General features: G+C 42.2%; 2 protein-coding genes across 3 annotated transcripts in view; one reads left to right on the top strand and one right to left on the bottom strand.

Annotated features, from left to right (window-relative positions):
• The window catches only part of SPATA46 (spermatogenesis associated 46), a 73,075-nt gene extending 70,568 nt beyond the window's left edge, over positions 1–2,507 (top strand). Inside the window, exon 3 of the mRNA XM_029618107.1 lies at positions 1,806–2,507. Coding sequence (XP_029473967.1) covers positions 1,806–2,347 — 542 coding nt within the window. The 3' untranslated portion in view covers positions 2,348–2,507. The remainder of the gene's footprint in view (positions 1–1,805) is intronic.
• LOC115099984 (carboxyl-terminal PDZ ligand of neuronal nitric oxide synthase protein-like) overlaps positions 1–13,069 on the bottom strand; it is a 560,668-nt gene that overhangs the window by 148,199 nt on the left and 399,400 nt on the right. The gene's annotated exons all lie outside the window — the stretch shown is intronic.

Genomic DNA, 13,069 nt, shown 5'->3' with positions numbered 1-13,069 from the left:
AAATTGTACAAATTACTCCAAATGAGGCCTCAACAGAGACATACAGAAGCAATATCACCTACTTTCTCCTCTCCCTATGCACCAAAGAATCCTACTAGCATTTTCTATCGCCTTATTTACCTGTTTGGCCACCTTAAGATAATCAAATATGATCAACAGCAGATCCCTCTGCTGCTGCGTGCACTGAAAAACGTCTCCCAGATGAATGGCCCTGAATTATTTTAGTATTAAATCTTAGCTACCAGACTCTAGACCATTCCGAAGTGCTTCACTAGATCCCACCTCAAGTTTTCCATATCATCTAGGGTGCATAACTGTTGCTGATTTTGATATCAATCTGCAACAAGGCAAACCTTTCTCAATAACTCTTGTACAATATAGCTTATGAAAATATTAAGCAGAACTGGATCAAGGACTGATTCCTGTGGCTTAGTACTGGTAACCATCCTTTCTGTAGAAGGAACTCTGTTTATCACTACTATTTGTTGCTGCCCATTCAACCAGGTTCTAACCTAGCCACTCAGAATTTCAAGGACAAGAAGTTACGATATGAAATTGGAAGGGAAAGATTCACAGGAAACTTGAGAAAATACTACTTTACTGAGGAGGAGGTAGAAAGTAGTACTGTGAGAGTTCAAGCATGTTTTGTGACAGATTTAGAGTACATTGGTAGAAACAGGGTTGGGAGGTTGCAGTATTAACAACCCATCTTTCATTTTGAGGCAAGGGGAGAGATAAGGAGAAACACAAGGGGCAGATAAAGGAAGTACAATATAGTGATGCAGATCACAGAATAGCAAAGGTTTGAACAAGCAGGCTACACCTCTCCAGAAAAAAACCCCAGATTATTGGTGGCAAGGTATTAAGCAAAGCGATAAGAAGAAAAGAGGCAGATAAAGGAAATATGACCTAGTGACACCACACTACAAGTATAGCTATGTTGGAACCAACAAGCTAGATGCCAGCTGGATCCATGCCAGCTGGTTAGTGATGCCCTGTTGTTGTCCACCAAGGCTATAAGTAACTGTATATTTATCTACCCAGGATGGTAGAAAAACAAAGAAAAAGAAACAAAAACTGATTTGGATAAGATGTTTCTAAGACTCTAAACTGGGATATAATTGAGAGTGTTGACCAGAATAACTAGGCAGAATGGAGGGTCTAATTGGTCTTTATCTGTTCCACTAAGAACATTCTGTGAATTGGAGAATTTATACAATATACTTGGAAATAAATCTATCATGTTAATGTATACATTTCTATGACCCAAAATGACTGCTTGAGAATTTAGGTGCACAAAAAACATTTTAGCCACACTGGTATGCAATAAAGAAATAAGTCTGGAAACAGGAAAAAGACTGGACATTCAGATGCCACAAAGGTATAAATAATGCATAAGAGACAAGCATTTTTCAACTGAAAGGAAGTTCTAGAAAAAGGGATTATAATATCAGGCTGGAGAGGGATAGATTGAAGACTCAAGTGTAATGTGAAAAAGCATTTTTTTCACACACAGGATGATGGATAAATAGAACTTCCTCCTAATGGATATGGTGGGAGCAAAAATGAAAATGGTATGCAATAAAGCATAGAAACAGCACAGAGGATCCCGAGAAAAAAGGAAAGTAAAATTTAAGTCAGAGACCACCTAAGGGTCTACATTTCTGCAGTGGAAAGGGAAAAATCAGCAGATTATATAGGCCTTGCAGTTTTCATTCTGCTGTGATATTCTGTTTCTATGATGAGAGTGTTGCCCTGAGCTTGGAAATTGATATGGCTGGCTTTTATGTGCTTCTTTTTTGCAGGTTCTTCCCTCTCCACCATGCAGAGCCAAGACTCCACACGCATTAACTGCAGTATCTATCGCCCCTGGTTCTCCCCTTACAGCTACTATGCCTGCACAGGCAAAGAGAGCCTACTGGATTCCTGCAGCTCCCAGGGGACATCAATAGATGATGTAAGAGAAGTAGCTGGAGATGCTGCTGGCCTGCTGGAGATCAGCAAGAGTGCTCCTTCTAATTCCTCCTCCTTTGGAAGCCCATGTCCTAATGCTTCCCAGTGGAACCTAGAATCTGTCTTGGACTCCAAAGATAGTATATCACCTCAGGATATTTTAGCTGCTTCCAAATGGTTCCCAGAGCAGCAAAGTGGCTACAAATGCGTGGCCTGCTGCCGGATGTTCCCAACATTGCATTCCCTACAGTCTCACATAAGGCATGGCTTCCGAGAAGGCTTCAGCTGCCGTGTCTTTTATCGTAAAATTAAAACATTCTGGGAACGTGATAATGTGCAGAAGACTACAGATGAGTCTTCTTCTGAGATGGAGCAGTTTTCACCACCTAATTAACACCTGCTACCTGCCCAGCAAAAGGCAACACTAAAAATAAAATACTTTTATGCTAAAGCATACTACAATGTTTCACTGCTAAGCTTAGCACAACCAGCAGATGAAATTCTCAGTTATGATTATGTAGAAGTAGTTTCCAGAAACACAGTTATTTAAGATTATGCCAATTAAAGTATATATTGGAATACTACGCATTGCTGTCTCTGCATGCTTCTCTCCCTCTGACAGGCATGTTTTACATTAATCAGTCAGTCATTCCTGAAGAATGAAACATACAAAAAGATACAAGATGCAGGCTTGTCCCAATGGGCAAGGCTATAAGAAACTTATGGAATGTTACATACAATGGTTGTTTACCAAAAAAATGCAGAGTTTCTTACTTGTAACAGCAGAATGTCAGTCCCCACAATTGGGTGACATCATCAGATGGAGCCTGGCCTGGAACTTTTTCGTTAAAGTTTCTAGAACTTTGACCATGCTCCACTGAGTACGTATGGCATGCATTGATACCTCAGGTCTAGCGAGAATTCTTTCAGTCTAATTTATTAGCTTTTTCTTGGAGAAACCAACTCCAAGAGGCGGCGGGTGGGTTTTGTGAGGATAGACATTCTACTGTCCTCGGAGAACACCTGTTACAGGAAAGCAATTCTGCTTTTTCCAAGGACAAGTACGACGTCATTCCTCACATGTAGACAATCCCTAGCTACAGTCTTCCCTGAACATAAAAAGGGTAAACAACAGTACCAATGGACAACCAAAAACCCCCCACCTATTTTTAGTGGCAAAAAGCCTTTTTTTCTGTATATGCATTATAGGGGCAGACTGGAACAAACAACAGGCCCTAGCTGGGATTCAGTTGGGTTCTACACTTCAAAGAGATTCTGCAAGACAGATTGGCTAAACCTACTGTCAAATCAAGAGTCCATGTCCAAATAGTGTGATATGAATGTGCAGAGAGAATTCCATGTTGCAGCTTTGCAGATCTCCTCCATGGAGACTGATCTTAGGTAGGTTATTGACACTGCTTTGGCTCTCATACTACCTAACAGACTCAGGCCTGCCTGGGCATAACTGGAGATACAATCTGGTAGCCAAATGGATACAGTAAGTTTGGCACTGGCAATCTCAGGTTTGTTGGTATCACATAAAACAAAAAGCTGGGTGGACTTTCTATGGGCTTCAGTCTGCTCCAGACAGAAGGCCAAGGTTCTTGTGCCATCCAAACTGTGCATTGCTTGTTCACTTTGGTGGATATATGGGTGGGAAAAAATGTTGGAAGGACAATTAACTGGTTAAGATGGAATTATGACACCACCTTAGGCAGAATCTTAAGATGTGTGCACAGAACTACACTATCATGAAAAAAACTTGGTATAAGGTGGATCAGTCACTAGACCTTGCTGACTCTGAGCACCAAAGTCACTGTCACCAAAAATACAACCTTCTAGGTCAGGTACTTCAGGTCACAGGAGCGCAGCGATTCAAAAGGAGATTTCATCAGCTGGGCCAGACACAGTGGGAGGCCTAATAGAAAGCTTCAAGTGAAGCAAGTCCCACATGAATCAGGCAACCACAGGCTGTACAAAGATCGGTATACCTTTCACATGGAGGTGACATAACAAATGCAGTGAGATTAACTGTTATTGAGTTGGTCTTGAGACCTGATTCTGAGAAGTGCAGAAGATAATCAAGCAGTTTTTTGTGAAGAGTAGAAGAAAAGGTCTAAGGCCTTTGCTTACATCACAAGACAAACTTCCTCTATTTTAGCCTTTTGCGGTCCTTTTTTGAAGCTAGAACACAGGACACATCCTCTGACAGATCCAGGAGTTGTAAGGTTACCATCTCCACATTCAGGCTGTGAGAGCCAAGGACCTGATATTGGGATGGTGGAACTGTCCTTGATCTTGAGTGATGAGAGTTGGGGAATTCTCCAATCTGATTGGATCCCTGATGGATATCTTCTTAGGAGTGGGTACCAAGTCCGTTTTGGCCAAAATGGAGCTATGAGAATCATAGTCCTCTCTGAGCTCAACAAAGTCTTGGAGATGAATAGAAATGGAGGATACAAATATAGCAGGTCTTTGCTCCAACTGAGGGCAAAGACGTCTGATGCTTGTTTGCCTCGAGTCCCTTTCTTGGAACAAAAGAGCAGGATGTTCTGGAGGGATGCAAACAGATCCATCACGGGTGTGCTCCTCTCATAGAATATCTAGTTTGCTATCCTCCGATCCAGGGAACATTCAAGGGGTTCCAGGACCCGACTCAATCTGTCCACAAGAACATTCCTGTTGCCAGCTATATATGTGGCTCTGATCATCTTTTGAGATATAGCCCAGTCCCGCATCTTACAGGGAGGAAATGGTATGATCCATTTCCTCCCTGCTTATTGATGTAAATCATCGCTACTTACTTGATTGTCTATCTAGCCCAGGATTACTTTGCTGGCCAACCGATTTCTGGAAGTTGTCAGAGCATACTGAACTACATTTAGCTCTAGGAAGTTTATCTGATGATGCTTTTCCTCAGTAAACCAAAGGCTCTTTACCAAAAGTGAGGAACCCTTCTTAGCATCCCTGACTGGACATATCCATGGTCCGGACAATTTGAAGTGGAGACATTTGAAAGGATATGCCTCTGGTCAAATTGGAATTAATATGCCAGCAGGACAGGACGTTTTTCAGTGATTGCATGATATAGATGCTGTCTCAGAGATTCTGAGTGGCTTGAAACAACTGAGATCTCCTCATATGGAGACATGCCATGGGAATAACATGCACTGTTGAAACCATGAGACCCAAAATCTCAATATGTCCCACGATTATGTCTGCTGACTCACTTGAATCCTTTCCACTGCAAATAACATTAATATGTTATTAATGTTATGGAAGGAAGGCTTTTGCCTGTGCCTGAGTCATGTCTAGCAGTGTTCCTATAAACTCCAATCAAATGACTGGCTCACGTGTGACTTAGGGTAGCCGATGACTAACCTTAGCAGCTCCAAAATCTGGATGGTTCTACATATTGATTCTCCTGCCTGAGATGTGTTCTTCACCATCCAATCAACCAGGTAGGGGGAACATGTGCACCACCAGTTTACACAGATGCACTGTCACCATGGCAAGACATTTTGTGAAGATCAAAAGGAAGTGACAATCAATTACTGCAAACCTGAGATATTATCTGTGTCCTGGAAATCTCTATGCCTGGGTGCGAGAGCATAGCTAGTCCCCTTTTTATAGAAAGGGAATTAGAGTGCCCAAGGAAACCATTTATTTATTACAACATTTATATACCACATTATCTACAATTCTAAGTGAGTTACAATAAAAGTCAAACATTTTTTGACAAAAGCCTACTGCACCAAGAAAAATGAGGTACATAGCAAAAAAAATGCAATCTACAGCATAATTTCAGACAGACTAGGAAATTGCTTTTCTAAGTAAGTATGTCTTCAAGTCCTTTTTAAAGGTCTTGAAGCATGGTTTTTTCCACAATAAATCTGGAAGACTAGAGCAAACAGCTTCTCTCGAGATTCAGTGAGCCTAAGGAGAAGTACAGATGGTATATCAAATAAGCACTGGCTGGCAGAATGCAGATTCCCTCTGTGGTCTAGATTTTGAGTAATAAGCTAATTTACTGCGGTGAATCATTATTCAAAGCTTTATGGATTAATGTAAGTATTTTAAAAGATATTCTTGATTCAACTGGCTAGTGAAAGGAAAAGAGAATTGGTATAATATAATCATAGCAGCTGGATCTGGTGAGAACACGGACTTCTGAGTTTTGAATGACCTGTACAGCATATGCAAGAAAGAAGCTGGAAGACCCATTTTGAATTTTTCTCATTTCAGAAATGTGTTCAAGGCTCTTAGATTCAGGATGGGAAGGATTCCTCCTGTTTTCTTTGGAATCCTGGAGGAACAGGCTCAATTGCATTGGTCTCTAAGAGGGAGAAGAGCTCCTTCTGCAGTAATTCCTGATGCTGAGACTTTCCCCAAGCAAGGTCCTAAAGGCCAGTTTTGAGAGACATCCAATATATGCAATCTGTACCCTTTTCTTATTATGCTGAGGACCCACATGTCTGACATTACACCATGCCAATGGTTTATGTAAAACCTCAGCCTGCCTCTGACAAAGAGATCCTATGGCGCAGGTTACAGGATTCAGGCTCTCTGTGATCCAGTCAAAATCCCATCCTAGTTTTTGACTAGGGTGCTGGTTGTTGCTTCAGGACCCTTTGCTGTCTTGGACAAGTACAAAGGCCCTATTGTACACAGAATCCAGGGGATAAAGTAAAACACTTCTATGGTTGGAAGTGTCACTTTAGTCCCATACTCATACTTCACTGAGGATAGTGGGTCTGGAGTGGCTGTGAAGAATTACTGAAGCATCACAGTATTCTATAATCTGTGCCACCGCTTCCTTGAGTTTATGTCCAAAGAGATAAGGTCATATCAGTAAATCTTGCCTGGACCTCAGATCAAAGGTGAGGCCCGAAGCCAGGTGAGTCTGTAGGCATCAATCCTCACAGACGAAACTCTCGATGTCCTTATGAAAACAATGAAGGTTGACCTGACCATGCATTTTCCACACTCCATACCCTTGTCCACCAGTGAATGGAAATCATCATGCTGCTTCTTGCATCTGCTTCAGCACGTCTTGCACATTTTAGCTCAAGAAAAGATGGTAAGAAGACATTCAAGCATGGAGCATAGCACCCTGAAAAAGCTTCTTTCCAAGAGCATCCAAGGTTTTGAAATCCTTCCCTGGGAGCACAGAGGAGTGAATCTTGCTTTTCTTGAGATCAAATTTGACCACCACATATTGGTGTAGTACCTGCCTTTTTTTTTTTTTTAAATCCAGGAATCTTTTTACAAGATAAATCACATCCACCTTCTTATTCCTGGAAGCCATAGGGAGGGTGTTCTCTCACATCCACATCTACACCTGAAGGATCTCGTGTACTGTTACTTCTGTAATCTCCTTAGGAGGTTCCATAAACTGGAGGATGCCCAGCAATTTTTCTGGTAATTGGAATGGCCACCACTATCCTCTGTACAAAGCAGGTGAAGGAGAAAGTCCTCTGGTGAAGACGTCCTTCTTTTTGGCAGAGAAGAGGAGTCTGAGAGGAGACCTGTAGATTGCTCCCCTTCAGGGATATGTCCAGATCTATAACCTTACCCTGGAGAACTCTAAGACCAAATCCTACTGATACATTGGAGCACGGATCCAGATATTGCCCGGCCAGCAGACAAAGCCTCAGAGAGGGGAGCATTGTCTACTGAGGCCTGGAGCCTGAGGAAATCCTGTACCTCAGGGATGTTTCTACTCCACATAGGCTGGAGACATAGATGACAATCCCTCTCTAGTAACTGACAATGATACTGATACAAAGCTGTTAGGCAATTGTATAGACACCAGCAGTGGCTGGACATTGATTTGCATCAACACTGATGCTCTTATTGCTGGAGCACCGGATGCCATGCATCGCTGTGTCCAAGGTCTACTTGAGTTTCATGCAATTTCTCCTCAAAGACTGCCAATGCCACACAGGTTGGCAGGAGGGGAGGCCATGTTTTTCTGGGAAGCCAGAGGTATATTAAGACAGACATCTGGATCCCTGGCGATTGTTGAAATTCTTGGGAACACAGAGGATGAGCTCTCCCTTATATGGTTTGCATAGACACTGATGCTCTCATTGCTGGAGCACCAATGCTCTGCATCACCTTGTCCAAGGTCTAACTAGATCTTCCTGCAATTTCTCCTTAAAGACTGCCAATGCCAACACTGGCTGGCAGGAGGGAAGGCCGTGTCTTTCTGGGAAGCCAGAGGTATATTAAGACAGACACCTGGATACCTGGAGATTGTTGCAGTTCTCGGGAACACATGGAGGATGAGCTCTCCTCCTTCATGGGAACACTTCAGGGATTTCATGGCCATAGCCTGCTCCCGGCATCATGCTCCCGGCATCATGCACTAATGGAGACCAATGCCAGAACTGAAGAGGCTGATCCCTTCAAACTACTTAGGTGGAAGGAGACAGATGACTATGTCACCATGTTCCTTCTTGATGCTCGATGTTGAGAGGTCCCAGTGCTCTCCTGTTGATACATCCAACATCTGGTACAGCTGCTCTGTTCATCGGTGATGATACCTCTGATAACAATTATGATGGGCCAGTGTTATGGCACCGGAAGTGCTTCTCCTTGAGCTCTAAGTGAGACCAGCACCTCCTCAGGGGTCATGGTTGTGCAACAGCAATACCTTGGGAAATCTTGCAAAGCCCAAGAGTAGAGGACAACTATCAAAGAAATTCTGTGATAGACATGACCCTATTGCATCAGGGACATTGTTTCAAGCTGTTGACATGCTTCTCCATGGAGGCTAAATTGATATAAGGATTGACCACATGCAGTTGATGAGCCTCAGAGCACCAGAGCCAGTGCACCACCCAGGCATGACAAATGAAGTGAAACTTAAAAATCCAACCAAATACCTACTGTTAGGTTATTGGGCCTCCTGCAAGTATGACAGCACTATCCAGGAGTTGCCAGCCAAGTTTTATCAGATAATTTGACAGCACATAAGTGTCCTGGCTTATAGTGCAGGTTTACACAGAATGTTAAGGCAATTGTCTTCACATACACGATATATCACCACTCACTTACATCATGATCTCAAATGTCTGCTTTCTGGTCTGCTTAGCTCAACCCTCAGCCCTTGAATTGCTCAGAACACGGAGGTGTTCCCAGAGATACCTTTTAAAGTCCTGATAACCAATCAAATTCCTCCAGGGCAAGATCACTGGGTTTATATCAAGGCTCCATGCAGGCTAGGAGTGTGCATTTCCCCAAACCACTCTGTGGCTCAGAGGCAAGACATCTGTTTTCAACCCATGCGACCTGAAGCTCTAGGACACATCTGCCATTACACCTTAAGTACTACAACAGCGGAATACAAATAAAATATATAAAGGGAAGAAATAGGTCACAAAGTGATTCCTACCAGTTCAGGACTTAAAAGAAAATCTGAGGGAGTAGGAAAGTGAAGATTTGCTATCAGTGGACTCTGTGAAAAAGTTGAGACTGAGGGGCTCCCACATAGATGAGTGGTATCATGGTATTCCATACATGCCCAATGAGGCATGGTTAAAGTTTTAGAAACTTTTTTTTTTTTTTAGATTTTTATTTGCAATTTCTCCCAAAACATTTACAAGTTGAATCTGAAACAGGAAAAGCTAGCTAGAGGTCCCAGTTAAACATAAAAAAATCAATGCCAAAAGATAAAAATAAATCTACTATTCGAGACCTCAAATCCTACATTAGACCACAGTACTAAAAAGGAGGGAGAGAGGAGAAAGAAAATTCTAGGAGAGACAAAATAAAAAATCTCTAAATAAGAAAAATACATATTTGAAAATCCACGCATAATTCTAATGCCTACAGATGCCATTCACTAATCAGTACTCTTAGCGTTGAGGAAGTATCTGAATTGAGCTGGGACAAACTACACCACTATATCTGACCAAATATTTGAAAAGGTGTCTACGAAGAAATGTAGCCTCAACAGACTCAGTCTCCTGGCATATATCAATAAAACATTTTCTACATTCCTGTGTTGTTTTTGCTAGATCTGGATAGATCCAAATTCTCTGCCCCCACAAAAAGTTCTAGAAATTTTATATAAAATTTCCACGCTGGGTTTCATCTGATGATGTCACCCACTTGTGAGAACTAACATTCTGATTGTCCTTGGAGAAATAACATTATGTTTCTCAGGACAGAAAAATCATGTTTATTTTTTCTAGCACTTTATGAGGCTGAACAAGCCAAAAAAACAAAACCAAAGCTTAAATATTACACATTGTATTCCAAAAAGACAAAATTAGAATTCTGTAGGTAGAACACTGTTTTCCATGCACAAATTGCCTTTTACAAAACTGTTTGTCTGATAAGAATATAAGAACATAAGATATGCATTACTGGGTCAGACCAAGGGTCCATCAAGCCCACCATTAAATAGATCTCAAGCTACTATTCTTTATTGATCAATAGCAGTTTATAGATTTTTCCTCTAGGTATTTATCCAAACCTTTTTTAAACCCAGTTACACTAACTGCCATAACCACATCCTCTGGAAATGAATTCCTGAGCTTACTTATGTGCTCAGCGAAAAATAATTTTTTTCAATTTGTTTTAAATGAGCTACTTGCTAACTTATTGGAGTGCCCCCCTTGTCTTGAGAGAGTAAATAACTGATTTAAATTAACCTGTTCAAGTCCTTTCATGATTTTGTAGACCTCTATCATATCAGTCCTCTCTTCTCATAAGAACATAAGATATGCCATACTGGGTCAGACCAAGGGTCCATCAAGCCGAGCATCCTGTTTCCAACAGTGGCCAAGCCAAGTCACAAATACCTGCCAAGCACCCAAACACTAAGTAGATGTCAAGCTACTATTGCTTGAACAGCCCTAACTTCTTTAGCCTTTCCCTCATAGGTGAGCCGTTTCATACCCTTATCATTTTGCTCGTCCTTCTCTGCACTTTCTCCAGTGCAACTATATTTTTTTGAGATGTGGCAACCACAATTATGCACAGTATTCAAGAAGCGGTCTCACCATGGAGCGATACAGAGGCACTGACACCCGATTTATTTGGCATTCCCTTCCTAATAATTCCTAACATTCTGTTTGATTTTTTGACTACCATAGAACACTGAGCCGATCATTTCAATGTATTATCCAGTATGACACCTAGATCTCTTTCCTGGGTGGTAGAACCTAATATTATGTAACTGCAGCAAGGGTTATTTTTCCCTATATGCATTACCTTGCACTTGTTCAAATGGCAATTTCATCTGCCATTTGAAAGCCCAATCTTCCAGTCTCATAAGGTCCTCTTGCAATTTATCTCAATCCGCTTGAGATTTAACTACTCTGCATATTTGTGTGTCATTTACAAATTTGATCACCTCACTTGTCGTAGCCCTTTCTAGATCATTTATAAATATTAAAAAGCACAGTCCAAGTACAGATCCCTGAGGCACACCACTGAATATCTTTTTCCACTGTGAAACAGACCATTTAATCCTACTCTATGTGCTGCCTTTTAACCAGTTTGCAATCCACTAAAGGACATTGCCTCCTATCCCATGACTTTTTAGTTTTCTTAAAACCTTCTGAAAATCCAAATACACCACATCTACCGGTTCACCTTTATTCACATGTTTATTTACCCCTTCAAAAAAGTATAGCAGATCTGTGAGGCAAGATTTCCCTTGGGTAAATCCAAGCTGGCTGTGTTTCATTAAACCATGTCTATATATATCTATTCTATGTTCTTTAGAATACTTTTCACTGTTTTTCCATGCACTTAAGTCATGCTCACCAGTCTATAGTTTCCCCGATTACCCCTGAAGCCCTTATTAAAATATTGGGGTTACATTGTTCTCCCTTCAGTCTTCATATGCAATGGATGATTTTAATGATAGGTTACAAATTAATTGAAATAGGTCTGGGGTGTATTCCATCTGGTCCAGGTGATTTACTACTCTTCAATTTGCCAATCTGGCCTACTTCATCTTCCAGATTCACTGTGATTTGGTTTAATTCACTTGAATCATCACCCTTAAAACAGTCTCCAGAATGGATATATCCCAAACATCCTCTTCAGTAAACACTGAAACAAAGAATTTGTTTAGGGGAGTCACGTGATGTGGTGAAATCGGTTAGCTGCTGGTACACTGAGCTCTAGCCATTTCCCACATATTTTGCAAATATATTGCTTCTTCAGCACTCACCAGGAACTCTCTCACTAATACTCACTTGTAGTAGAGCTGAACGGACCACTTGTGCCGAAAAATCCTGTGAATGACAACGAAAACGCAAAAAAAAAGATACAGAAAAGATGAAAACTCCCGAACCTAAGATGGCTGCTGCCCCTCCTGAATTGCCTGATAATGTAGGTGAAGAACCACTGGAGGATAAAATCTCTCAAGCTGTTATCACGGCACTCGATGCCTGCATTCTTCTAGTTCCTCTGTTCCAGATCCTGCGTTCTTCTAGTTACTCTGTTCCAGATCCTGTCTCCGAGTTCCTGTCCTGCTCCCCATTCTTGAGTTCCTGTTCCAGCTTCCTTCTCTGGTTTGACTTCTGCTTGGCTCCCGGTGTTGTCTTCGTCTGCTGCCTGCCCCGACTCTTGACTCATCCATCACCTCCGCTTGTCTTCAGCCTGCCTCGACCTCTGGCCTGGATTTTTGTCTTGCTCCACTGCCGCCTGCCACGACCTCTGGATTGTCTGGTTACTCCTACTTTGCTGCCTGCCTCAACTCGGACTGTACTTGACTTTCTCGGTGCCAGGAGACCCTCGCCTAAGTCCTGCCAGCCCCGGCACCCACAGGCTCAACCTGCAGGGAACGAGGTCCTGTCTGGTCTCCTGGTCCTGCATTGCTTACCAGCTATGAGTCTGCTGCAGGCCTTCCTCCAGCGGATCCTCACCACACTCTAGCCGGCCCAAGGGTCCACATTCACAACAGTCTGCTAAGGCCATGGACCCTGCGGACCTGTCTGGCTTCCAGGCCATTCCCGGCATAGCCCAGTGCTTGCAGCAGCAACACGTTTGCATGGGTGTCTTTGCAGCTTATGTGGAGAGACTAGCTAATCGCTTGGACGCTAATCTTCCTGTAGCAACTCCGCCTCCAAGTACTGCTCCAGGACCAGCC

Source organism: Rhinatrema bivittatum, chromosome 10 (genome assembly GCF_901001135.1).
Source record: "Rhinatrema bivittatum chromosome 10, aRhiBiv1.1, whole genome shotgun sequence".
Lineage (NCBI taxonomy): Eukaryota > Metazoa > Chordata > Amphibia > Gymnophiona > Rhinatrematidae > Rhinatrema > Rhinatrema bivittatum.
This window is presented reverse-complemented; position numbering and strand designations above follow the sequence as displayed.